We start from the raw sequence: 25,281 nt of genomic DNA on the forward strand, positions 1-25,281 counted from the left end.
TTATTTTTTTTTTTACTTTTATTTTTTATTTTACTTTTTCTGCTGACATCTTCTTTTCTCACGTTACCAAAAAGAAGTTCTTCACAGTGTACGTACCATACCTATCTATCACTGAGCAAGCTTACACCGAAATTAAACCTTCATTCAGCTAGTGACAATTTCCTTCGCATCCTGTCCGTGGCACCAGCAACGCTATTTTATTTGATGGAAGCTGAGTTACCTAACTAAAGCTGTAAAGCCTCTTTTGCCTGACGAATGGGTACCTAAGTATATAATCTACTAGCTTTGGTAATCTATCCACCGCAGATCAGCCCCTCTGCTTTCACCTGACTGGAGTCCAGTCAAAGAACGATATGGCAAGAAGTTCGTCAACTTGCTAGATATTTGGGAGCTTCTGCTAGACAGTATGATATAATACTTGATGGTTGTGTAAGAGAAGGCGGAAAAGTTTTGAAGTTTCCAAAGCAGACAGCAAAGCAGAACTCCTCGCATCAATATAGTAAGCTGTCTCTAGCTAATAGAAGGTCAAGCAAAAACTCCTAGCCAAACTGCCAATGATCCTGAGAATAAGTAAATATGGATAAAGTAGAGAAACCGATATACCATCATGGTCTTCCTGGAAATATGTGTTCCTTTGTCGCACTGCTACCGGATTTTCAGCTCCCATTTTCCCTCCCGTAAAGCCAAAGTCGATGGTTTTAGCCTTTAGGCCGTGCTTGAAGAAGCTGAGTTTTAGCAAACAAGACTGCTGAGTGTTTCTTGGCAAAGGCATAGGTCTACTCTATACATATTCCACCATATGCCATGTATACCACGATCTGGTCCTTGAGCATACGCTATTTATTGTTAGCTGGGGCCACTTGGCCTGAGTAAGATTCATAAATAATGAGCATTTCGAATCGCTCTGTTCTTCTTCTTGCTCGGGATTCAAGGCCCCATCTCTAAGCCTCCACAGCGCCTCTGAGATAGACTGGACATGAGCTTTAGACTTAATATTCGTAGGTATTTTGGGAATAGCCGTGTAAGGCTTGATGTTCAGCATCCTCATGGCAATGGCGAAGTTGCGTTTCTGGCTTCCAGAAATCTTACAAACATCAAGATAACGTAGCTCGGGGCGACAATTAATGTCGTCAAAGGAAAATTTGATTGCTGGTATGGTGAGAAAAGCCACGGTGTTGTAGAGGGCACAAGTCCAGTCCCATTTTGAACCGGTACCTCGCCTTCGAATAACGTCTTCTTCGTAGGAGGGATCGACCAACTCATAAAGCGGAAGGTGTATGCCGACCAGATCATGAAAGGTGATTATCTCTAAACCAAATTCCTTGATCATCATCTGTTATTCATAGTAGAACTGTCAGCGTTAATGTACTTGTATATACGCCTTAAAGTGACCAGCTACTAACGGTATTGTAGGAAGCTAGACTACCCTCATGATTCTTTCCAAAATAGCGACGTTGGCCAGCTTCGCTTTGTCTAGAATGCTTTGCTTGGAATTCTTGGGTACTAGTTGTTTTCAAGAGTTCGTTCTAGATAAACAATGTATTAGTAAGTGGAGAACGGCGATTATATCATCCATTTGTTTCAACTCTTACCACTTCATGTTGATTATCTTCAATAGCAAAGTCTTTCTCGTTGTATTGCCGTCCAGTATGGCTCAAATGATCACGCCATAAATCAATAATTGATTCATGACTGAGGTATCCATGGCCTGTAATCCGGCAATTGTTGTCGCAGCAAGCTCTTTCTCTGGCCCAGACCCTGATGTTGTCCTGTCGATCCTGCACCATCACCCAGTCGACAATCATGTCAACGAGCTCCAATGGTAGTTTACCAACTGGGGCTCCTTGAATTTGTCCTGAATCATAGCAGAGCTGGAAAACTTTTACTGAGCAGCGGTGCTTTTTATATGCTTGTAGATGAGCTCCCAGTATATCTGGTTCCACAGGGATAGCCCAAACTTGGACTATGTCAAGTTTCCCGGGAGATTCAGACTCAGACTCAGGAGAATCAGACATTTTGTGTTGACACTCAAGCTTAATTCAAGACCGTGACCGGTTGCCGTGAAGTGAAAGTTGGAAAAGAGTCGCAAGTCACCAGCTTGGAGCTTACGAGCACCGCAAGTGACAGGCACAGGTGACCTAGTGCCTGCCTGGGCGGCAGATGGATCCTTCGGTCTGTGGGACAAGCAGCAGTGGAGGTTCGTCAAACGACAGCGGAGAAGTGATGAGGATGAAGAAAAATGTTGGTCAGAAGCTGTCTGGCCGGGAAGTTGTGTGTTCGTGGGAGTGGCCAGTGCGCGCATGCGCTAGTAGCGAAATGGAGCGGTGGTGAAAGATGGGGAAGGAGCTGGGTCGGTGCCTGCCTTTGGCTGGGACCAGGGCGCACCTGCCGGTTGAAAGCCACGCCGCTTACAAAGACGCAGACAAGCAAACATGTCCGCACCTCGCAAACTGTTCAGTATGGAAGCCTGATGCAGGAAGCTTACCTACTTGATCTCTTCCTCTTCCTCTTGCGCTCGTAACTGCCTTTGCTGACAACCTGCAGAAAGTATGCGTGGGCGGTCACTTTGCGACTGCGTGACCTGTGCGTATGTACCTAGCTCTTGAGGTAAGTCTGAACCTTCCCATGACCACGCACTAAAGACTGACATCTATCAGGACGAGTGAGACCTGGTTAGTTTGGTCGTGTCAAACCCTCAAACATTTTTACAACAAACTAAACAGCACCCCAATCACTCAATACTTAAACATATCCACCGACTTCCTCGAATACCCCGTACTCTTCGGCCACAAGCTCCAATCCGCATCAAACAAAATCGCATCTTGACACGAACTCCCCAAGCTCGTCGAATTCAACCACGCGGGCTCCCAATAGTGGACGCCCTGGCCCAAGCCCTTGGGCACCTTCCTCACCACATCAATAACCTCGCGCACCCACTCGAGCTGTCCCTCTGCAGACACTGGAACCTCCGGCTCACTCAGTGCAGGAGCGTCCGCGCCATCGCACTGCACCGGGTAATCCGTCTCGACCACATGCACCGGCTTGCCATACTTCTCCGCAACCGCATCCAGCGTCTTCTGCAGATTGTCAAACGTAGCCGCGGTCCCATAGAACGGGTAGAACGAGAAGCCCAAGACGTCCCAGTCCTTGCTCGAGGCTATGCCCGAGCCCGTCAGCGCATCGAACCACGCCTCCTGCAGCGTGGCGTTCCAGCCGTTGTCGATGTGCACCATAATTTCGGGCTTGGATACGCCGACAGCGACCGCGTCATCCACGCCCCCGCGCGCAGCAGCCCACAGCGCGGCCAGCTGCGTGAAGTTTGCTGTGCGCGCGGCGGCGGACTGGGTGTCGACGTCGACGTAGCCGAGGGGCCAGAGCATGCCGTGCCGGATTTCATTGCCGAGGCTCACGAGGCTGAGGTCGATCCCCGCGTCCGTGAAGGCGAGCAGCGTGCTGTTTACGTAGCTGCGAAGAGTACTGGTCAGACCGTCAAGGGTCGTGGGCCATGCGGCGGGCGCATTGTTATGTTGCGGGTCGGCCCAGGTGTCGGAGAAGTGGTAATCCAGGTAGATGCGGTAGCCTTTGTCGTGGAACCGCTTTGCGAGGTCGAGGGTGTAGGCGAGGTTGTAGCTGCCGTCAAGGGGATCTACCCAGAGACTGGATTTGGTGTCAGTGAGAAATTCCAAAGGTTTGGAGGCATTTTAACTTACCGCAACCGCACCGTGTTCATGCCGCCATCGCCGAGAATGTCCTCGACAGGCCTCGTAGCATTGTTACGAGCCGTGTCCTTGTAAATTGTCCCACTATCTTCAAGGATCCTCAAGGAAGACAGGTCATGGCCCTTGTAGAAGAAGGGGCGTCCGCCGCTCGGCGCCGCTGCAACAGCAGACACAAGCAATGAGCCCAATGTGAAGATATCAGGAATACGCATCTTGCTACAACGGTGCTCCGGAGGCTGCTAAAAGCCGTCCATCATGGGCAGAATGGTGACCCTCATATACTCGTTTTTCCGCATATTCGAATGGCGAGAAACCTGTTCCTGCCGGATGTTAGAAAAAATCCGCCAATTAGGATCCAAACAGCTCTTGAAAAACGGGATTGCAAGACGAAAAAGGTCAGAGAAGGTGCGGCTCATCTGCGGAAAAAGGTCACGATCCCGGCTCTTGCATGCAATACCCCACTGCGGGGCTCCGCATTGTTTGGATCGAGCCACGGAGAATAGTCAGGCAACACGCAATGTCAGATGTCGTGTTTTGGATAGATGTATTATCTTGTCGTGGCTAGAGACATGGCGATGTTCGTGAACCACTTCAACTTCAGAATGATGTATAGTTTTTGCCCGAAGACAGGAAAGAGACAATGGTCAGCAACCCTGTCGTTCTGGAGGATTGTGGAGAGGCGCCAGAGCGCCCACCATCGATACCAAGACCGTGCATTTACCCGGCCGCCAAGACATTGGATGGCGAGATCTCGCCATCAACATGCTCCGTGCCACCGCTAAAAGCATTTATCGATTCCCAAGGCGGCGCACCGGTGAAGCGGCAATCAGCAACGAGGCATGGCTGGCACTGATCTTGGACTGTCGATGCTCGAACGAACAGAGCATCCTTCGATCCTCGGTCCAAATCACGTGACGAGGTGAACGTTCAGGAGGGATTCGTTCTATAGGGAGCGAAAGGGGAGCGATAGGGTAGAAACGTCGATCAAAGAGATGGACATGGACATGGCCACCTGTGCGACGCGCATATTGGAATAGGGGAGAGATCGCAAGACAGACAGACGTGACAATAAGCTTAAGTCTGGACGTACAATGATGTGCGAACAGCAATGGCAAGGCAAGCGACATGCAGCATGATGCACGAAGCCAAGAAGCCAGTCCCCGCATCTCCCCGGTCTGCTGGTTGCACCTCCAGTTTGCATGAACTCTCAACTCTTGGCTCCCCGGCGAACACGTCCCAGACCAACAGTCGATCAACGTGAGCTACGGCCCGTTCCTGGCGTCATCCGGTGTAACGGGTCGAGGACGTCGTGGCGGCGCGCATGCTGCCATCAACGCGTGAGAAGATGTGGCCAGACTGGCGCCCGCCGGGCGAAGGGAAAAGAAGGATTGGAGTTCCAAAGTCGAGCAGCTCTACAGGAAGGCTTGGCCTGGCGCAACAATGAGCGCAAGCAGCGAGCATGGCTTCGCAGGTTGCAAGATGAATGAAGGAAGTCAGGCCACCGCAGAGGCACGGGACAGAAAGCCGAGCCAGCCACGTGCTGCGCGCGCCAGTCACTCCCCGCGCCTCCGCGGAGAAAGCAGCCACAATCTTCAACAAATGCCTCCGAGTCTTTTTCTGCTGACGGAGCTCCGTCTGCTGACGCCGCAGCTACTTGCCCGTCACAGCCGCAATATCCGAGCTAACGTATCCGTTCCGCACCGAAAAATTGGGTAACTGCAACGCTCGCTATAGGGCGTGGCTTCATTGGCTGCCATTTCGAGCGGAAATTTTATTCGCCATGCTTTTCCTGGAAGCAACGCACGACCTACTACTCGAGGCTTACGGGATGAGATGGTGTGACCAGGCGGTCATTCTCCCTGTAAGGGTTTTGTCTCCCTGAAGCTGGCGCGGCTTCTCCGTGGACTACCAGCTGTAATCCACCGCGCCGGGCCTGTATAAAGAGGCCGGGATTAGGAGAAAAGTAGCGGAAGTATTACATCACATCAAACGACCCTTTTGTATCTGCCATCTACCCTTGCCGCTGATATATTTCACTCTCCCGCTACTCAATCTCATACATCCACCCACCAGAGTCTACCTAGCATACCCTCCGCAGCCATGGCATTGACTCCCGACCAGGCCAAAATCATCAAGGCCACCGTGCCCATCCTTGTCGAGCACGGCATGACCATCACGACGCGCTTCTACAGCAACATGCTGCGCGAGAACCCGGAGCTCAACAACGTCTTCAACAAGGCCAACCAGTTCAATGGACACCAGCCCAAGTCGCTGGCCATGGCGTTGCACGCCTACGCCAGCAACATTGACGACCTGGGCGTGCTGAGCCCGACCGTCGAGCTCATCTGCCAGAAGCACGCCTCGCTGTACATCCGTCCGGAGCAGTACAACATTGTCGGCACATACCTGCTGGCGGCCATGAAGGAGATCCTGGGCGACGCGCTGACGCCTGAGATCCACGACGCGTGGGCGGCGGCCTACTGGCAGCTGGCCAACCTCATGATCGGAAAGGAGGAGGAGCTGTACAAGTCGGCTGACGGCTGGACTGACTGGCGCGAGTTCAAGATCGACCGCAAGGAGAATGAGTCCGACGAGATCACGTCTTTCTACCTCGTCCCCGTCGACGGCAAGCCCCTGCCCTCGTTCAAGCCCGGCCAGTACATCTCCGTCCAGACGGAGGTCCCTGAGTTCGGCCACCTGCAGGCGCGGCAGTACTCGCTCAGCGAGGCGCCCCGCTCCGACTACTACCGCATCAGCGTCAAGAGAGTAAGCGCGCCAACCCCACACACACCCGCAGGCCCGTCCGCATATCCCCCACACTAGCCCCACTACACACACCACCGCACGCCACGATCGGCGGGTATAGAAAGAACAACAGTCAGCTAACGCGCATCACAGGAGGACGGGCTCAACATGAAGGACCCGACCGCGGTCGCGCACCCCGGCTACATCTCGAACCTGCTGCACAAGAACAAGCAAGTGGGCGACGTGCTGGGGGTGTCACACCCGTTCGGCGACTTCTTCTACGAAAGCGCGGCGACGCCCGCCTCGGCGCCCATCGTGTTCCTCTCGGCAGGCGTGGGCCTGACCTGCCTCCTCTCGATCTTCAACTCGCTGTCCGCGGGCGAGAAAGCCAGCCACCCGATCACATGGGTGCAGGCGTCGCGGACGACGGGCGCGCGCGCCTTCGCCGACCACGTCCGCAGCGCTGCTAAGCAGAGCCCTGGCGTCGTCAAGCCCGTCTTCTTCGTGTCGCAGCCCGTCGACGGCGAGACTGAGGGCAAGCAGTTCGACTTCCGGGGCCGTCTGGATCTGGCCCGCTTGGATAAGGACGCGCATCTCTTCGTTGGCGTCAAGGAGACGCAGTACTTTGTCTGCGGCCCTGCGCAGTTCATGGTCGATATGCAGAAGGGGCTGAAGAGCTTGGGCGTCGACGAGAGCAGGGTCCACTTGGAGCTGTTTGGCACTGGTGGCGTGCCTAAGGCTTGAGCGCGCGGTGTGCTGCTCCTGCTGCTGCTACTGCTGCTTTGATTGCGCGCTCCGTCCTGTACTTTTGCATGAACGATGGGCTAGAGCTAGAGGCCGTGCCGTGCTGCTGACCTAGATCTTGCGCGACTAGACGATGACGTTTTGCCCGGTCGTTGCGCTCTGAAGGCCGGTTGGTTGGTTGCTTGGTACTTAAGCTGATTGATTGATGGATGGATTGATGGGACGTGCCGCACGCGCACGCGCACGCACTGCACGGCTGCTTGTATATGTAATCTTCACTCTTGAGAGGAGAGAGGGGGGGATGGGGGAAAATAGGAGATGGTAAAGGCGCGACAGCGCCGTGGCGCAGAGCATGTGGTCGGATATTTTTTATTTTTATTTTTTTGCTTTTTATATATCCTGTAGTCGATATCCAAAATATACGTTTCTAGCTAGCTCCTACCTACCCACCACCGAAATGATCCATCACTACCTACCACCACACGCCATCCCAATTTAAATCCATACCAACACCCACCACCCACCGCAGCACGCACACATCCATGCCAACGCCAATGACCCCGGTCCCGGTCCCGGTCCCCGCACACGCACACACGCGCGCGCACGCACGCACCCCCGGCTCGAGCAGCGGCACAGCAGCGCGGCGCGGCACAGCACAGCGCAGCACAGCGCGCTCCCGAGCACAGCGCACGGCATGAGACGCGGGGGAGCAGCGCCAGAGCCAGAGCCTAGGTACTCGTACATAGGAGCTCCGGGAACCAGGAACCGGGTTGCCGGGTGCGTGGCGGGTGGGGTGGGACCTACCTAGGTTATTTGATAGGTTTGATGGGGACGGCGCAGGGACGGGACGCTGGGGCGGATGCGTGCATGCTTGCGCATTTGCCTGCTACGCCTGCCACGCCTGCCAGATAGCTAGATCAGATCAGAGCAGAAGACGGGTGTGGTTGGTGGTTGGTGGGTGTATTGTACCAAAATTAGGACACGACTGGCACGGCACGGCACAGGCACAGCGGGGGACGGGAGGCTCACGGGCGTGTGCCGTGTGGCTGGCTACGGGACGGGACGAACGACCGGCGCACCTATGTACATTAGGTCTTGGGCTGGTTGGCGGGCGGTTCTGAGTAAGCGCACGGGCGACACCCGAGAGGTACTTGCTACCACGGTACTGTACGTGGTGCCTGTGCGTTGCGGTGCGGTGCATTGCAGTGCCCATCGCACCCCTCACCGATAGCTGCGGATCATGGTGGCGAGGATGGCGAGGAGAGGTTGCCTAACAGAGAGGGAGGCCCCGGCATGCAGGTGCAGGTGCGTCGAAGTGCGGGGGCCGCAAAGGCAGCAAGAGCATCAAACGCGCAAAAGGTCGTCTCAGGCCAGGCCGCGGCGGCGTGCAACGACGCCTTGGCTCTCAGATCAGAAAACAGCAGAGCGGCTTCCCACGTCACGCCGCCTTGTCTAGCTTTTTCCGACTGGCCCTTCCGCTACTGGACTGGCTGGCTGTCCGACGTCTACAAATATCTTGCCGGATCCTTCGCCTACCCTATCCTGCCCCGCCTTCAGACTTTTGCCAATGCCTTGCTTTCTCCACCTGCAGGACTGATGTCCATTGGTTCCGACGCCGCTGTTTCTTCTGTCGCCTCGCTTCCGCGGGTGCTTTCGTTTTCCATTCTATTTGATATCGATATATTGTTGCCGAAACGACGCCAAGCCCTCAATAGCATGTTTACCGACCACTGGAAACACACGCCCGACGTCTGGCTCTGGCTATCAACGGCAACTTTCGGGTCTCACGCAATGAATGATGGCATCATGCGTTTACCGCGGCTGCAGCCTTGGCCTGACACAGACTACTCCGTTTACAACAGTCGATCGTCTCACGTTTTGTTCACGCGGCGTCCGACGTCTCAGCGTTCCGCTGCCCAGCCGGGATCCCGGGGAGCCTGTCGTCGATAGCCAGAAACCAGGAAATGAACCGTGGCAGATCTCGTTTTCCAGAAGGATTCCTCAACCAGAAGGATCAAGGCTTCTCGAGCGGAAATAGGCCAGCAATGCGTAAGCTCCAACGCACGAACGGGGGTGCACCGAGGTCGATCGCGCGACTGCCACAGACAGGTACGTAGGCACGCAGGCCATATTCCAAGATAATGCAGTAATTACCCGGGTGTAGGCTCATCAGAATTGCGCCTTTGTGACGCAGCTCGTCTCCAATTGTGACCCCTCCTCAATCTCTAATCGGACGCCGCTTCGAAGATCCAGCCGTGCCAGCCTCATTTTTGCTTCGGCATCGCACCGGCGACGGCGGCGGCGGCGGCGGCTGCGACCGGCATGAGGGCACACTGACGCAGCTCTCAGGCAGGCAGACTCGGCTCGCCGGGCCACCAGGGTACGATGCGTTGGACGCCGTGCAGGTCTGCAGCTCTCCCGTCGCGCCGCTCTCCATGATCCGCTGCCAGTTCGCGCGGCAAGCCGTAAGGCTGAGGCGGGCAGCAGCGAATGAAGGGCCTCTCACAGTCCAAAGCTGGGCAGCTGGGAGCACATTGGGCGAAATGAGGCCCTTTGGCCGACCTTGGAAGGCTGGAGGGCTGAGGGCGAAGCCAGGTTGACCCCGTCAACGGGCGGCGGCCGGTCTCGCAGAGGTCGCCGTTCAGCCCGTCCGGCCGTCAAGAACTGCCGGCGGCAACCCCGTCTGTGAGCTGGGTCACTCGCAGCCAACCGCGGCTTTTGCGCGCAATCTCGACGAGATGCGCCCCCTCTGGACCCTGGGATCCACGGCTTCGGTTCGCTGCCGATGGCTCACCGCACCCGAAGAGCTCGCCACTCGCGCCCTCTGACCGGTCACCGCTCGCGGCCTGGCCTGTTGAAGGGAGGGGGGGCACGGAGGGCTCGCGGCCAAAGATTCGGCACGGCGTGAGACAGCCCCACGATCGACGACAAGCTTGGGGCGGCACCTGCATGGCACCGAAGCGGCGCTGAGTCGTTCCAGAAAGGCGCACGACGGCGCGGGACAATGTGGTAAGAGGAATGACTCGGGGGCGGGAGATGAGAAGCGGGAGCCGATATTGCGAGATTGAGCGAGGTCTCACAGTTCCCCAGAAGGCCATCGTGGTGTGAGAAGGGTGGGAGACTCAGACCCCGTGGGCCGGGACGAACGTGTACGCCTCTGGCAGGCCGGACGCAGGCGAGCGGGGAAATGGAAGCATCGAGGATCGGGCATGGAAGCTCTTCGACAGCGTGGTGGCCGGGGATGGAGCGATAGCTTCCGGTCGTGGTGGGCGCAGGGTGGGGCGCGGCCAGCAGAGCGCGCATCTGGCAGGCCAGCGAGCTCACCGCTTCTCACGAGAGGCGCCGAGCGATTAGTCCGAAGAGGGCAATCTTCTGGAAACGCTAGGCGTGGGGCCAGGCCCGTGCGGTGCAGCGCGGTGCAATGCGGAAATGAGGGCCGGTCAGATGAGGAAGCCTTCTGGAAATTTGCTGCTTGCGCGATAGTCGGGCGGCCCCTGAAGCAGCGCGTGGATCGGTGACCGGTGGCGAGTCTACTTGACCGCATGGCGTCGGAGATTGCTCGTGCGCGAGGGAAAGGCTGGAAAGGGGGGCCACGACACGCACAGGCAGATCTGGTAGAAGGCGCGTCGAAGGCGCGAAGAAGGTCACGCGTGGCCGTTGCCAGCTGGCCGAGGGCGATCAGTGCGGATTTAACCTCCGTATCCTTGACTCGGGGGGCGTGCGCCGCGCTACGCTCCCTGTGGCTGCTGAGGTTTCTCTTTCTCTCGTGGCGCCGGCAGCTTGCCGATGCCCACTGACGCCATGAGTGATGGGAACACACACACCCATTTCCGACCCCCCGCCGAGATTCCCGGCCTACATACACAGCCCCCCCTGGATGATGGGCACGTATTGGCGGCCATCGCAATTCGTGTGTGTGGCCGTTGGGGCCCTGCAGCCACCTGGCAGCATGGCGGTCCCGGCGGAGCCTCTAGAAGGCTTCCCTGGCTTCTAGCGGCATTCCAAACGTGGCGGCACAGCTGCACGGGGGCCGTGCGGGCAGGCGACGGGCGAACCCCCTTTCTGCTGGCAGCAGTGCGGTGAAGGGGGGAGGGGTGGATAATGGATGAACCCGCGGCTCCAAACAAGCTTGGGCCGCGACAGACAGCGTCGTCTTCGAGAGTTTAGACGGCATGATCTACATAATGCCATGCCGCCCCGTCCTGGGCTGTGACCCTGCTGCCGTGACCATTCTGCGTGCCCTGACTTGTTCGCATTCCCGCCCTCCCGAGCGCCCATTGCCTGCGGGCTAAAAGTGTTTAAACCCAGAGCCATACCCAGCGCCACCTGAACCACTCTTCGAACCCGCGATCGCTCCGGCTGCTTGCATCAAAGGTATAGCCAGCCACGCGCCCCAAGCACCCACGCACCCACGCACACGGCTGACACCCTGACAGGACGCCCCTACCCTTGCCACACAGCTCACGGACTATACCCCAGCACGCCTCACCGGTCGACAGCAATCTGCGTCCTACCCAGCGCCGGCGAAACTGGTGAAACTCTGGATCCTGGTGTCAGAAGGGAATCGGGTGAAAGGGATTTAGCGCCAGCCCAATTCGGCCTAGCGCATCTCAGTCAGATCCAAAACGCGAAGGAAAAGAACGGTATTCCACGTAGGTACCTTCGAACTTTCTCTCCTTCACCACCTCTCGTCCCATCCTCCCTCCACCCTGTTCGCGTGTTGTCCCGTCTCAAAGGTATGTCCTTGGCCGCGCTGGGCCCCCTCCATCGCCCACCTCCCCAAGCCCGCCTGCACCGCCAACTCCCTGATCCCTCCCCTTTTTTTGCCCCGACGACCGCTGCATCGCTCCCGCTCCCCTTCGACACGCCTGCATTGCGCCTCCCGTCCCTCGACTCCTTGCCCCCGAATCGTCACTGACGCGAACCCGCCCTGCCAGTGCTGCTCCCAGCTTTGACCCGCGCGTGGCCCGGCACCTTCGACAGCACCCTCGGACGGACCACCCTCCCGCAACAACCACCTCCCCACGCCCCGTCGGTGAGGAGACCCTTCGCAAAGGGGCCTTAGCATCGTTTCCTCGCTCGCAGAATCTCTCAAGGAGCGGCCAGGAAAGCCAGTCCCAGTATAGTGGTGCGCACCTCCCGAATCCTCGGACTCCGCCATTTCCTCCAGACTCCTCCACGCCTGCCCTGCAAACGCGTGGACACACCCACTTCTTGTCCGTGGGAGGATATGGAACTTGGGACAATACTTAATACTAAGATGCCTGGTCGCGTTCTAGCAGGAAGACCCATGTCATACGAGATGCAGCCCAGCATGCAACAACAGCATTACGCCCCCTCGCCCTACCAGAACGGCGCCATCAAGTCCGAGACCAACTCCGAGCGCGGAGTGTCGCCGCACCCCTCCGACTACCAGTCGCGTTACGCGCAACCCGCTCCTCCTCCTCTTCAGGCTTACCAGACCATGCCCGCCATGTCCAACGGCATGCGCTATCCCTCTCCCTCCGCCATGCAGGCGCCCATGTCCATGATGAACCAGCAATACCTCCCCAACCCCCCGCCAGAGCACGCGTATCCGCCTCAGGTCCAGCCTGATCAGCAGTCTCAGCAGCAGGTTGGCGGCAGGCCTGCATCCGACACGGGCCCACCCAAGGCTTTCGCCTGCTCGACCTGTGGCAAGGGCTTCGCTCGCCGCAGCGACTTGGCGCGTCACGGTAGGCAAAACGCGTCCCATCGATCCCTCTTTCGCTGTTGAAACGGGTAGCTGACGTCAACCCCACACACAGAGCGCATCCACAGTGGTGTCCGTCCTCACGTGTGTGACTTCCCCAACTGCGGCAAGCAGTTCATCCAGCGCTCCGCGTTGACCGTCCACCAACGCGTCCACACTGGCGAGAAGCCTCACATGTGCGAGCGTTGCGGAAAGGTAAGCCGGCAATTGCCTTCTTTCTCCTTGCGTTTCATCCGAGGTCGACGACGCTAACGCGATCGATGCAAACAGCCCTTCAGTGACTCGAGTTCGCTTGCGCGTCACAGGCGCATTCACTCTGGCAAGCGCCCGTACAAGTGCCCCTACGCCGACTGCCAGAAGACCTTCACTCGTAGGACGACGCTCACGCGTCACCAAAACCACCACACGGGCACCGTCGAGGAGGCTGCGGCTGCCACTGCCGCCGCGTTGGCGTCGAGGGCTTCTGCTGCCCCTGCCCGCTCCGTTCGCTCTGATGCGGATGACTACTCCGAGACCGCCTCTCCCCTCCCCACCCCTTCGCCCAACAACCGCCCGCTCTCTCTCTCGCCGGCTGCTGGCATGCCGGTCGTGCCTGCCATGCACCGCCAGGTCTCCGACTTCGCCTACATGGGCGGTGTGAACATGCCCGCTCACCTTCGCCCCGAGATGCAGCAACCGAGCCCTCGCTCTTCTCCCTCTCTGACTTCCCAGTCCTACACGCCTGTCGCTCCCCCCAGGCCGACCATCACCTCGCACCCCAGCGCCTACGGCCCGCCCTCGGTCCTGGAGCCCCCTGCGAACAGCCACCAGCAGCAGCCTGGCAGTGCTCCTCACAGCCCTCACATGAGCGGTATGGGATGGCAGTCGCCCGCCCAGCAGAACATGCCCTCTCCGGGCCCTGCTGACAGCTACACCTACCCCGAGCCGCACTACGGTGCCTCGGCCCCCAACATGTACTATGCCAACCCCAACATCCGCAGGCCCAACAGCACTGAGCCTGACGGCTACGACCCTCGCCAGAGGATGGATGGTGGCATGTGGGCGCCTCCTGTGCAATAGTTGCGTCATAATACGTCCTACCTCCCTAATTGTACGATGGAAGAGAAAAGAAATGAGAGAGTGAGTGTGGCCAAGACTAGCAGCGGGTAATAACACGGGCTGCACAAAAAAGAAAAAAGGGCAGCTCTTACGGACGTCTTGCATTGGAACGGAGCTTTTTGTTTTGCCTTTCAGCATCGGGGTCTGATATGCGGTTCCCTTGGTGACGGTTCAACGCGTGCGGACTCTTCTTTGTCGTTTCCAACCAACTAATACTGGCTCGGGCTCTGCATGTGCTTCCCTCTCACTTTTCGGCGAGGGATACGAGATACCTCAAAGTTCCTCTCAACGGGTCTGGCTTGTTTGTTTTGCAACCGGGAGTTTTATCTATAGAAGGGGGGGCCAAGGGGCGGCGTCCGAGGCCCCGCAGGGAGTGAATGCGGGGGGTTTCTTTTTTTTTTTTTTTTTGTTATTGCTGGTTTTTCTGGTTTTTCCCTTTTCTTTTTTATTTTTCCTCTCTTGCACACTGGCACTGGGGGGGCGGGTATGTGTTCGTTTTCACGTTTTACGGAGCGCATAAAATTTCATTCCAAATGTTCGACTAGAATGGCTTGTATTATGCGATGCGCGTGCGTCTCCGTGATTGTCTGATTGATTGATTATGATTATGGGAGCGTGAGGAATGATGACCGAATGGCGGCGGCAACAAGCGGTAAGGAAAGACGATCGCAAGCAATGCCGGGCGAGCCGCCAGAGCGGAGCGGGTGTGACGCGTGTGTGTCGAGCAGAGCAGCAGCTCTAGCAGCGACAAAGCAAAGTCAAAGCCGTATATGGGCTGCCGAAAGAGGCAAGGCGGCTGGGCACGACTGGGCACTTACGACTCTCCCCCCCATATGCGCCGCAGCAGATCGCAATTCGGGCGGCAAAAGCGAACGCACGTCGTCAGCAACGCCAACAGCATCCTCCTGCCTAGATACTGACCTACTTGCCCGCCGTCCTACCTATCTTCCTGTCGACACCGACGCTGCACCTCCGCTCGACACGTTTGCGCGTCGAGCAGCTTGGTTGCAGGACGAGAACCTAATTAAAGCACACCCCCGGCACACCGCGCACCCCGGCCCAAAAGGAACGCTCCGGCTGCACGTTGCATCATCGCCCGACCTTCTGCCCTTCCAAGCCATCCCCTCGAACCACGCCTCTTCCTCCAACCTCTCCACAACCCCGACTCTCGCGCCCACACCCATTCTTTCCTACTTTTGATACCCGCCGCACTCGCGCGCATCGCTCATTCACCATGTCCAAGGTGGTGCGGAGCGTCAAGAACGTCACAAAAGGCTACTCGAGCGTCGAGATCAAGGTGCGAAATGGTATGTCGCGCACCCATTGCCGCCACCGCCGACCCTTCGACTGACGGCCCAACAGCCACCAGCAACGACCCATGGGGCCCTGTCGGCAGCGACATGGCCGACATCGCCCAGATGACCTTCAACAAGTGGGTGGCCTAGGGATCGCCCGACGCTGGGCTGAGCGGCAAAAGACTGACGTCCCACAGCTCCCAGGACTTCTACCAGATCATGGACATGCTCGACAAACGGCTGAACGATAAAGGCAAGAACTGGCGGCACGTGCTCAAGTCGCTCAAGGTCCTGGACTACTGCCTGCACGAGGGCTCCGAACTCGTCGTCACCTGGGCGCGCAAGAACCTCTACATCATCAAGACACTGCGCGAGTTCCAGTACGTCGACGAGGATAGCCGCGACGTGGGCCAGAACAGTAGGTTGCCCCCAGGGGAAGCCGTCGCAATGACCACCGCTAAGCGCAACGTGTGTAGTCCGTGTTTCCGCAAAGGAGCTCACCGCCCTGATTATGGATGAGGAACGACTGCGCGCTGAGAGAGCAGACCGGAAATCATGGAAGTCGCGCGTCACTGGCCTTGACGACTACGGCCACATGGGAGGACATGGAAGCGACGCAACGCGGCCCCGTCCTCAGAACCGCAAGCCAAGGAACGAAGACGAAGACGTCGAGTACAGGCTGGCGATTGAGGCAAGCAAGAACGAGATGGAGGAAGAGCGGAAGAGGCGTGAGCGGGCCAACACCCGCGAAATGGACGACGACGACCTCGCAAAGGCTATCAGGCTCAGTAAGGAGGAAGAGGAACTTCGTCGGAGAGAGCTCGAGGAGACCAACGCTTCCAACTTGTTCGACGACACGCCCGCCCAACCTGCGGTTGCTCAACCCACCGGTTGGAACCAAGGATACCAGCAACAAGGCGCCGTGGATTGGTTCGGAAACCTCGTCGACCAGCAACAACCGCAGAATACCGGTTATCTCAACGCCGCATATTCTCAGCCCACCGGCATGCAGCCCCAACAGACCGGCTTCCAGAACGGCTTCGGATACGGCGGTTACCAACAACAGCAGCCCACCGGCTTCGACCCGACTTTCGGCCAACAGGGTTACCTCCAGCCCCAGCAGACCGCCTTCAACGTCAACAACCCGTACGGCCAGCAAATGTCCAACGGCTTCGGAGACATGTACGGCCAGCAACAACAACAGCCGCTTGAGCAGCAAAACACGCTCCAACCTGGCAGTCACAACCCTTGGGCGCAACAAGCACACACGACCGACTCGATCGCACCGCAGCCTACCGGTTCCAACAACCCGTTCGCCTCGGCTCTCAACCGGCCCGCAACCGCCCAGCCAACGCGCAGCACCGCTCCCACCCTCGGCTCGCTCGCCGACCAAAAGACCGCACAAAACTTCGGCTCGCCGACCAACGCTTGGAACCCGATCCGCGACTTCCAGGCGCCGCAGCAGCCGCAGCAGCAGCAACAACAGCAGCCACAGAAGGAAATGGACCCGCACGCGGCGAGGCTCAATGCGCTGTTGGCCTCTGGCGATGGGCAGGATACCTTCGGCAACGTCGGCAACCTGCGCATTCCGGCACAGCACACGGCGCCAGGCACGTTCGTCAACAGCGCGGGTGCGGGTCTGGGCCGCATCAACGCCAACGCCACGGGCAACAACCCCTTCCTGAACAGCCAGTTCACGGGCATGCCGGCGCAGACGGGCTTCGTGCAGCCACAACAGCAGAACCGCCTGATGCCCGCGGCGACGGGCCCCGGTGGATTCGCTGGCGCAGGCTTCGGCGGGTCTTCGAACCCGTTCGGGCAGCAGCATGCGGGCGGGCAACAGCAGCAGAGCGGAAGCCTGATCGATCTGTGAGGGACGGGATGAGGCCGGGGGGAGTTATCGTTTTGATTGATTGACTGACTGTGTATAATGGCGGGGTTACGTAGTAGCAAGGAAGGGAAGGGAAGGAAAGGAAGGATACGTGACGGCGAGGGAGAGAGGGGAGAGGGGAGGATGATAAGGGGAGACTACTACGGCTTTTTTTTTTTTTTTTCTTCGAGGGAGAGAGGGGAGAGGGGAGGATGATAAGGGGAGACTACTACGGCTTTTTTTCTTTTTCGTTTTTGCTTCTTCCACATGATCGATCGATATTGGGTGGGTTGGGTTGGATGGGGTTTGCTTGCTGCTGCTACTGCTGCTGCTGCTGCTGCTGCTGCTGCTGATGTCGCTGCTACTATTTTTGGGCAGGGAAAGCCTCGTCGACCGACCACAATAGGTGAGGTTTGCAGAGCTGGCTGACTGGCTGGCTGGCTGTATGCATGGTTTGGCTGAGCTGAGCCGAGTCGGCTGCACTGGACCTCCTGCTATGTATTGCTGAATGGACAGGACGGGGCAGCGGACGCGATAGATGGCACGCTGGCTGGCACGCTGGCACGCAAGCAGACAAGCAGACAAGCAGGCAGACAGGCATACATATAGGCAAGCAGGAAAGCAAGCAGGCAGACAAGCGGGCTAGGCGGACACAAGGAACTTTTTTAACCTACCTACCAACCTAGGGCGGACGAGGACGGGGCCGGGGACAGGGGTCGGGGACGGGGAATAGGAATGGGGCACCGGAGGGATGGGGCACCAGGAATCTTTTTTGTTTTCTTGTTTTTTTGTCGAGTCAAAGGCAGCACACGGGTACACTTTTACTTTACTTTTTCTACTTTTTTTTTTTTCTTCTGTCTTCGCTCTTCTTCGCTCTTCTTCGACGGCGGTATCGACATCGTCATCGCTGCTTGGTTAACTCGCTCTTACTTACTTACAGCCAGTGTTCGTTTTTTTGGACGTCTCTTTTGTTGGAAGTTTTGTTCTTCTTTCAGTTTTCCTGGTGTGCGTTTTTTTGGTTTGGTGTTGTTTTCTTTACTTGCTTTGATTTGCTTGCTTGTCTGCCTGCTTAACTGCTGGATGCCTACCTACCTACATACCTATTCCACCACTACTACCAGCTCCTCTTTCTCTTCCTCTATCTCATCTCTTTCTCGTCTCCGTCTCTGTTTCCTTCTTCTGCTGCTTTTGCTTCTCGGTCCACTGCTGCTGTTGCTACAACGACGACTTCTAGCCGGGGTTGCTTGCCCCCTCATCTTCCTGCGGTGTGGTGCAGTCGTTGGGGTCGTGGGAGTCTGCGCTAGTCCTTCCTACGCTGCTGTGCTGTGCTTACCTACCTACTTATGGTTATTGCTGCCTTATGCCATTTGTTTGCCTGTTGCTTGCTGCCTGTTGCTTGTTGCTTGTTGTTTGGTGTTTGCCTGCTTGCCTGCTTGCCTGTTTGGCTGGCGCTTGTGTGTGTCGTTTGCGTTTGTCTTGGCTTGTCTGCATGTGTGTGATGTGATCGGCTTGGTCGGGCCTGGTTGGGTGAGCTGGGCTTTGGTTTGCTTGTGTGTGTGGTTGTGGTGAAGGGCAGGGCGGAAGTACCGCGAGTCGTGGTCGTGGTCGTGGTGATGGTGGCTGGGGTTGGGGTGTGGGTGGGAGGTGGTAGTGGCGGCGGCGGTTGCGGCTGCGGCTGCGGCTGCGGTTTTTTACACGTACGCTCGCTCGCTTGCTTGCGGGTTTTCTGGTAAGGGGGTGGATGGGTAGGGTGGGTTTTTTGTTCTTTATTGGGTGGGTGGAGGGGTGAAGAGGTGGAGGGTTAAAAGAGGAGGGTAGGGAGGGAAAGCGGGCGGGGTGGATGGACGCCTTGGGTTTGGATGGTTGGATGGTGGAATGGTTGGCTAGTACTCTGTGTATTGGTATGCATATACTACGTACTAAGGTCAGTTATTTATTCGTTTGTTGCCGTTGGGGCATTTGCTTGCGCGGGGGTGGGTTTGCGGAGCGGGAGGGAGCTGTGCTGGTGGTGGTGGTGGCCGTGTTCGGTAGGTATTTTGCTGTGGCTTTTCACGTTACTGTCTACGGACATACGGATGTACGTACTTGTTTCCTCTTAGCTACTTAATAATACTGAAATGACTTGTGGTCTTGTTTCGTCGGTAGTGGTTGTGGCTGTCTGCTTTGTAGTAGCTCTGGTGACGGATTGGATAAGTGAGGAGAGTGGTTTGGGTTGGTCTTCTTTGCTGGATGAAGAACGTACAAATAATCCTTTTAGCCAGTGTAATGCGTCCCCACGATTGCTCTCTCTACGCTAGTAAAAAAGAAGAGGCTCCGATTGCATAAATGGATGACCTATCCGCAACTGAGCACACGCTTTGTCGATTATTGACACTGCAAAAGCTGACCTGCTATGCAGAGATGTAGGTTACCAGCAATACCACGGCCAAAATAAACGACCAGTAAACTAGTCGGGTGGGTGGCATTTACGTCTAGGCTGCTACGGCACTTGAACAAGTTCGCTGTTAAAATCAAACAGTGATGAGGGGTAGCTTTGTTAAGTGACGGTGAAGTCTATCGGCGACGTAATGCATACTTTTCTCACCAATTGCTCGGAATCGCGGGAGCGCGGGTTCGTCTCGAGGGAGGACTTAAGGTCCTCCCACGCATCATCAGCTGCCTCTACTGAAATGGCCTCTTGCTCCTGCTCCTGATTCTGCTCCTCCCTCCACGCAGGCGGCATGCGGTTGCTTCTCAGTTGAGGCTGAGGCTGCTTTTATGTCTTCTTCCTCCTGCGCCAAGTTCGGGCGCTTGCCAATATCTGCAAACCTGTTAGTACATGTGGCTATACGCGCTCGTCTTGATCCTGAGAGACAGCGAGAGATGAGGCGGAATCTCTTGGACACGCCGTTGCTGAACTTTGCTGCGATGTCTGAGTTTTGAGCAGAGTTGAGATGCCTGTGTATTTATGTAAGAACAATCACTTGCCTTGACCTACTTATAAGCTAAGCGAGACGGAGGCCTACTCTACTGATATAGTTTGGTTGTATGCTTTTGGTAGCTCGAGTTGCTAAAGCGTGTTTCCCTACTATTCCACTTGCTAGAGGTGTTTCTTCAGTGAGATGTTATGATGTATCGGCGTACCTTAACTATTTTCTTCCTGAGTCCACTTCACCTGCCTACGTCGCAAAGTCTACGATGTGAGCTACGCACATGGACTTGGTGGCGTGGTTGAAGATGCCGTAGTTTACTTGCGGAAGGACGAATTTGAGGAGTTCGGCGATCTCGGGAGTGCAGCCCACAAGTACAGTGGAATATAGCAAAAAGGTGGGACACACGTGCAGCTTTTCATAAATAAGTTGCTTTACGGGTCTTGATTGCTCCAACGGTTTCCTTTCTTTGAACAATCTACTTTCACTGAGAATGTAAATCCCGGGTTACTCCAATATCAAAGTGTTTAGTCTTGAGCAGCTAACCTTTGAGATTACCCTCCATCGTTATGGATCCTTAAACCAAGAACTCTTGGAACACAAGTCTATATATCCTGCTCGTTTACCTGTCCTGAAGCCAGCGCGTACGCCCTTCGATTAATCGGCAAATTAGCATACGCTTTAAAGCTCTGAGCTTGAATGAAATTTAGGCCAAGGGCTATGGCGAAGCGGAATCCAAAGTCGGGAAAGGAGAAGGACAGCTCGCCTTGCACTTCTGGGGACCGGACTGAGATGGGTGAGATCCGCCAGCCATGGTAGTTGACTAGAGTTCTGACTCCGATTGCATTCCCCAAGGCCAAACTCGCCGTAGGAAAAGAAGGTAACCATGATCAACATTCCGGATTTTACACGTTCATTGCTATAGTTAAATAGCGCTGACGGATAAGTATGATAAGTAGTGGTGGAAGGTGTTATTGATTGTAATTAATCGGTATTTGCTTCTTAGTGGCTACTTCTGGCTTTTAGTATGATTGTTTGCCTGCCTGGTATCACAATATCGATATTAGCATCTACTTGAAAAGGCGTTGTCCCGTATACCATCTAAAAGTGTGTCTTACTATTTAAACAGAAGCTTTTAAGAACGCAACACGTCCACAAGCCCATAGCTATATAGTTTTTCGGCTAGATTGTATTCAGGCCCTTTGTATCACTGCAGTCAGTGAAACGTTTCTCGACTTTTCAAAAGCAACCCGATAAGTTTTACATTGTATAAAGCTTTTGAATGCTTCTCCCAAGAGAAAAAAGCGTTATATTGATGGATAAATATGACCCCAACGCTGCTCACTAACCAAACGATTCCCACAGTGAACTCTCTGTTAGCTATCAAGCACCGTTCTGCTTCGGATGTCTAATCATAACAGGGTAATTGAGGCCCTCAAACTCTGGAACCTTGATTTCCCCAATAGTCTCGAGCCCCATCTTCTTATACAAAGAGTAGCCCGCTGGCGTAGATTCAAGATAGATTGGGAGACCATCCTTGTCCGCTTGATCCATTCCCCACTGCATCAGTATGGCACCGATGCCCTTCCGCTGATAGTCCGGCGAGACACAAATAGAGAAAAGGTCTAAGTTTCAGTGAGCATAAAACGCGCTCTAGAAGCAGCAAAGCTCAAAGACAAAACCTACACCAGAAATTGTTGTTGCCCTTGCCCATAAATTTTTCCTTTGCATCGTGCATATACTTGGTTACCACATCAAGCGCCTCCTTGTTCAAGCTTTTCGGGAGCGGCATTTTTGAATAAATGTCCTTTTCCTCTTCGGTCTCATGAGGTGGCGCCCAGCCGGCGAAGCCAGCGATGCGGTTTCCGTTCTCTTTGTCAACAATTTTCCGGTACACGGCTCCTTTTTCGACGACCCGTCTTAATCTATCGAGCCTCCATTCTTGCTCTGCGTTCGGATTTTCTGGATCCGCTAGGTGAGGTGGCCAGAGCACGAGGCGCAATGCGTCGTTCATGAAGGCAGATCGCCCACAGGCGATCATTTCTTCATAGTCGGCGGGGGAAATTGTTTGGAGCTCGAAAGACATCTTGGTGGTTAGTTGTGGTGGGTTTGAAAACTCGCTTTTTCGGGTTTTCTTATGTAGGTGAGCTTTAAAGCTGCTGCCTACCGGATCAGATACGCGGCGCGGAGTTTTGCCTTAAGGCGGCTATTTTGCCGGCTGTGTATGGCGCCACCGATACGACACTGGTGATAAGCCTACAATGAAAGCTGACACAGTGTGTCAGGATATCAAAAGAGACTTATTCCTAATTAGGTAAGTGACATATACCAGTCGTTGACCCCTTGCTCCATTACTAGTTTAAGGTTATTTTATTATTTAATCAAAAAGTATTGTTCATTGGTTATATTCTGTAGGAGAAATTGTGTGACTATGGTTATTATGATATACCAAATTTGGCAACCTGCATGGCTTGTCAGCTGATGCAACTTTACGTGGCAGACTGTCAGTCTCGTTGCCCATCCCATATAACTCTCACCTCCTAGCCAAATATTTGCATCACTGTACGGATAACTGCGCAGCTATCGCCCGTTGATCTGCGAGGTAAGTTTGTAATCCCCCTGTCCAGCCGCAGTCTTTGCGCACACAGCTCACAGGCCGAGACACAGATTGTCCTTGAATGCCTACCATGTCCTTCGTAAGCGACACATCGCCACCCCAAAATATCACAGTCCCAAGGACACCAAGATTGGATGTTGTTTCTCGCATGAAAACCTATTTCGATACAATCGACTGGGAAGCTTGCCGCGACCAACCTTTGAATGTCTCCGATCTACCTTGGGATATCTTACCAAGTCTGGAGCACCTGCGTCCATCATCCCGACCCCCTAGAGATCTGGGTGATGGACATATGGTCACTGATGAGGAAATACACGTTACCGAAGCTATCTTCCGAGAGTTTCAAACCCACTACATCGAAGCTGGAGCGGTGCCATCATCAGTGGCAGATACATTCAACGGGGTGCAACATAGGGGGAAAATCTGCCTCGTGCTGGAGCTTATCCAGCAGAGGGAACTTCTGGACAACTTTCTCAAAGCAGGTTTAATGGACAGCTCCCTTCCGTTCTCCCTGGATAAACTCACGGACCTATTCAAATCTCATCCAGAGGGAGAGAGGCTTTCGAAACTGTTTGCCACCGAACAGTATCGCGTCGTGGCAAGGGAATGGCCGAAAGGGGAGCACATTGACTTCCAAAGACTCGAACCACTCCCATTTCGGTACATTCGCTCATTAAGTCGCGAATGGGAGATGTCAGTGAATGAGGTTGAACATCTTGCTTCCAAAAGAAAATACGCAGAAAAACGTTGGTTCAGCGCTGCTAAATCTGTCCGTGGCCGCCTGATGAAAGAGGTGGAAATGATGAAAAGGTTGGACACAAGATACCATATACTCGAGCTCTTAGGGAGCTACACCCGAGGAAACCAGATGGGTCTTCTGTTGCAATTGGCCGAATGTGACTTATGGCAAGCATTGACGCTTTCTTTGTCTGACAGAAGGAAGATAATATCAGATGCCACGCTTTGGGAGGCTATCGGATGCCTGAGCACTGGTCTTGCTCACATCCACGATTGCGGCATCCGCCACAAGGACCTTAAACCTCAGAATATACTTATCCGTGATGGACGTCTCCTATACACCGACTTTGGTATCTCTCGGGACATCTCTGCATTGACGTCTTCGCAAACGGACGGCACTCAGCGAGGCACACCCAAGTACATGGCACCAGAGCTTCAAAACCGCGGCAAGAGCGGACGCGCTTCAGACGTCTTTTCCCTAGGTTGTGTCTTAGCAGAAATTTACAGTACACTGATTGGATGTCCCCCGGGCAGTCAGGACAGCGTTTCAGCTTTGTCACCTTTCCATGAATGTATTCAGGATATACAGAGTTGGCTTAAGGAGCGCTTCGATGATGCCAAAAAAGATGCAGCGATAAAGGCTGAGCCAAACTCATACCTTATTCCGGACGGATATGATTCACAACTTCAGGCACCACTGCAGGTTGTAGTGGTCCAGAAAACGGTATTATGGATCCAAACATACGCCAAAATGATTCAAAAAGATGCAGAGTGTCGACCAAAGATACGGGACGTACTCCAGGCACTTGAATGTATGGATACGGCTACCTGCGAATCATGCCGTAAATACGGCCATTCAAGGACATACGTTTCAACTTCCCATTCGACACTGATGCAGATCCCATTTTTGCAGATACATGGCCTATTTCCGCAGAGACATACACTTGTGGTTTTCAAGACGGCTCCTGGGGCTTCGTCAAATCAACGATTGCTCCCTGGCAGCGTTCGGGAAACATCTATGCGATACATTAAAGCTGACCTACTTCCGTCAGCGGTCAACGGCGGTGGTGGAGGTAGTCAGATTCCGTCGGCACCCAACGGAGCTTCGCTATCGGTAAGTGACCAGCTACTCGTATGCTATATTAGATTACCATGATAACTAAGAAGTTTGGTATAGCTGGCACGTCTGTTTTCTCATCACTAGCCTAGTTGAGCAGAGGCTAGTGAGTTCAAACTGAAGAGCAAAGATTGTGCCGGAGTAAGAGTTGTCCTCACTTACAGCCAGGAAAATATCCCTACTAGCTAAATAATTATTTCATGGTTATATGGTAGGCTGAAAATCGCAGTCGGAACGCCGAGACGTCTACAAAAGTAGCTATTCAATTCACTGTACTGGGCTTTCAATTCAACAACCACTATATAGTTATCAAAACAGAAACCAGATGTAAACATCGCCAAATCACTCAAAGTACAGGGAGTAAGCATATCAGGACAGAACAAAGCCCTTACGGGAAAAGAGATGCCACTGCCATTTCCACAGAAACCTAAAGTCTCACTGCACACGAATTCACCGAACAACTACTCAGCAGCTCAAGCACAATCACATCATAGCACTAGTTCACCCCAAGCCCACACCGCACAATAAATCTCAATATCAACATACATGCCTGATGTCACTCAATCCATCCAACAAACCCCGCCCATAAGCACACAGCCCACACAGCGCACAACACCACCACGAAACCCATCTTACAAGGGCACACTCACGAAGCCACCCCTTCAAAGAACAAAATAACAAAAAAGACCCATTCCGCT

The 25,281-nt window shown here is 54.9% G+C and overlaps 13 protein-coding genes across 13 annotated transcripts; 7 read left to right on the forward strand and 6 right to left on the reverse strand.

The window, feature by feature from the left end:
- Positions 1 to 514: 514 nt before the first annotated feature.
- K452DRAFT_361768 (uncharacterized protein) lies at positions 515 to 2,015 on the reverse strand (the record flags this gene model as incomplete). Its single annotated transcript, XM_033546451.1, has 4 exons — positions 515 to 781; positions 836 to 1,333; positions 1,404 to 1,526; positions 1,593 to 2,015. The coding sequence occupies 4 exons, from the start codon at positions 2,013 to 2,015 to the stop codon at positions 515 to 517; spliced, it is 1,311 nt and encodes a 436-aa protein (XP_033393315.1).
- A 665-nt stretch (positions 2,016 to 2,680) lies between these two features.
- K452DRAFT_278241 (glycoside hydrolase family 53 protein) lies at positions 2,681 to 4,159 on the reverse strand. The gene is made up of 2 exons (XM_033539359.1): positions 3,711 to 4,159; positions 2,681 to 3,657 (listed from the first exon to the last, which is right to left on the reverse strand). Exons 1-2 carry the CDS (start codon positions 3,929 to 3,931, stop codon positions 2,736 to 2,738), a joined length of 1,143 nt encoding a protein of 380 aa, XP_033393316.1. The 5' UTR covers positions 3,932 to 4,159; the 3' UTR covers positions 2,681 to 2,735.
- A 118-nt stretch (positions 4,160 to 4,277) lies between these two features.
- On the reverse strand, positions 4,278 to 5,218 carry K452DRAFT_291419 (uncharacterized protein). The gene has a single exon (XM_033541174.1). It carries the CDS (start codon positions 4,883 to 4,885, stop codon positions 4,508 to 4,510), a length of 378 nt encoding a protein of 125 aa, XP_033393317.1. The 5' UTR covers positions 4,886 to 5,218; the 3' UTR covers positions 4,278 to 4,507.
- Positions 5,219 to 5,819: 601 nt separating this feature from the next.
- K452DRAFT_312213 (uncharacterized protein) lies at positions 5,820 to 7,208 on the forward strand (the record flags this gene model as incomplete). Its single annotated transcript, XM_033543536.1, has 2 exons — positions 5,820 to 6,485; positions 6,618 to 7,208. The coding sequence occupies 2 exons, from the start codon at positions 5,820 to 5,822 to the stop codon at positions 7,206 to 7,208; spliced, it is 1,257 nt and encodes a 418-aa protein (XP_033393318.1).
- Positions 7,209 to 8,289: 1,081 nt separating this feature from the next.
- Positions 8,290 to 9,158, forward strand: K452DRAFT_312214 (uncharacterized protein; the record flags this gene model as incomplete). Its single annotated transcript, XM_033543537.1, has 2 exons — positions 8,290 to 8,388; positions 8,415 to 9,158. 2 exons carry the CDS (start codon positions 8,290 to 8,292, stop codon positions 9,156 to 9,158), a joined length of 843 nt encoding a protein of 280 aa, XP_033393319.1.
- Positions 9,159 to 9,842: 684 nt separating this feature from the next.
- On the reverse strand, positions 9,843 to 10,630 carry K452DRAFT_99659 (uncharacterized protein). Its single transcript, XM_033547412.1, has one exon. It carries the CDS (start codon positions 10,509 to 10,511, stop codon positions 10,041 to 10,043), a length of 471 nt encoding a protein of 156 aa, XP_033393320.1. The 5' UTR covers positions 10,512 to 10,630; the 3' UTR covers positions 9,843 to 10,040.
- Positions 10,631 to 12,438: 1,808 nt separating this feature from the next.
- Positions 12,439 to 13,998, forward strand: K452DRAFT_235550 (uncharacterized protein; the record flags this gene model as incomplete). Its single annotated transcript, XM_033537445.1, has 3 exons — positions 12,439 to 12,922; positions 12,995 to 13,134; positions 13,210 to 13,998. 3 exons carry the CDS (start codon positions 12,439 to 12,441, stop codon positions 13,996 to 13,998), a joined length of 1,413 nt encoding a protein of 470 aa, XP_033393321.1.
- A 1,273-nt stretch (positions 13,999 to 15,271) lies between these two features.
- K452DRAFT_312216 (uncharacterized protein) lies at positions 15,272 to 17,205 on the forward strand (the record flags this gene model as incomplete). The annotated part of the gene is made up of 4 exons (XM_033543538.1): positions 15,272 to 15,344; positions 15,400 to 15,469; positions 15,530 to 15,750; positions 15,809 to 17,205. The coding sequence occupies 4 exons, from the start codon at positions 15,272 to 15,274 to the stop codon at positions 17,203 to 17,205; spliced, it is 1,761 nt and encodes a 586-aa protein (XP_033393322.1).
- A 162-nt stretch (positions 17,206 to 17,367) lies between these two features.
- Positions 17,368 to 18,056, reverse strand: K452DRAFT_291427 (uncharacterized protein). Its single transcript, XM_033541175.1, has 2 exons — positions 17,442 to 18,056; positions 17,368 to 17,386 (listed from the first exon to the last, which is right to left on the reverse strand). The coding sequence occupies exon 1, from the start codon at positions 17,801 to 17,803 to the stop codon at positions 17,567 to 17,569; it is 237 nt and encodes a 78-aa protein (XP_033393323.1). The 5' UTR covers positions 17,804 to 18,056; the 3' UTR covers positions 17,368 to 17,386; positions 17,442 to 17,566.
- On the forward strand, positions 17,600 to 18,906 carry K452DRAFT_99676 (uncharacterized protein). Its single transcript, XM_033547414.1, has one exon. The coding sequence runs from the start codon at positions 17,938 to 17,940 to the stop codon at positions 18,769 to 18,771; it is 834 nt and encodes a 277-aa protein (XP_033393324.1). The 5' UTR covers positions 17,600 to 17,937; the 3' UTR covers positions 18,772 to 18,906.
- Positions 18,907 to 19,398, forward strand: K452DRAFT_99667 (uncharacterized protein). The gene has a single exon (XM_033547413.1). It carries the CDS (start codon positions 19,043 to 19,045, stop codon positions 19,307 to 19,309), a length of 267 nt encoding a protein of 88 aa, XP_033393325.1. The 5' UTR covers positions 18,907 to 19,042; the 3' UTR covers positions 19,310 to 19,398.
- A 1,962-nt stretch (positions 19,399 to 21,360) lies between these two features.
- K452DRAFT_291428 (uncharacterized protein) lies at positions 21,361 to 22,223 on the reverse strand. The gene is made up of 2 exons (XM_033541176.1): positions 21,798 to 22,223; positions 21,361 to 21,736 (listed from the first exon to the last, which is right to left on the reverse strand). The coding sequence occupies exons 1-2, from the start codon at positions 22,195 to 22,197 to the stop codon at positions 21,495 to 21,497; spliced, it is 642 nt and encodes a 213-aa protein (XP_033393326.1). The 5' UTR covers positions 22,198 to 22,223; the 3' UTR covers positions 21,361 to 21,494.
- A 418-nt stretch (positions 22,224 to 22,641) lies between these two features.
- K452DRAFT_361775 (uncharacterized protein) lies at positions 22,642 to 24,922 on the forward strand. Its single transcript, XM_033546452.1, has 3 exons — positions 22,642 to 22,713; positions 22,779 to 24,580; positions 24,644 to 24,922. Exons 2-3 carry the CDS (start codon positions 22,790 to 22,792, stop codon positions 24,668 to 24,670), a joined length of 1,818 nt encoding a protein of 605 aa, XP_033393327.1. The 5' UTR covers positions 22,642 to 22,713; positions 22,779 to 22,789; the 3' UTR covers positions 24,671 to 24,922.
- The last annotated feature ends 359 nt before the right edge of the window (positions 24,923 to 25,281 follow it).

Source organism: Aplosporella prunicola (assembly GCF_010093885.1).
Source record: "Aplosporella prunicola CBS 121167 unplaced genomic scaffold K452scaffold_28, whole genome shotgun sequence".
Taxonomy (NCBI): Eukaryota; Fungi; Ascomycota; class Dothideomycetes; order Botryosphaeriales; family Aplosporellaceae; genus Aplosporella; species Aplosporella prunicola.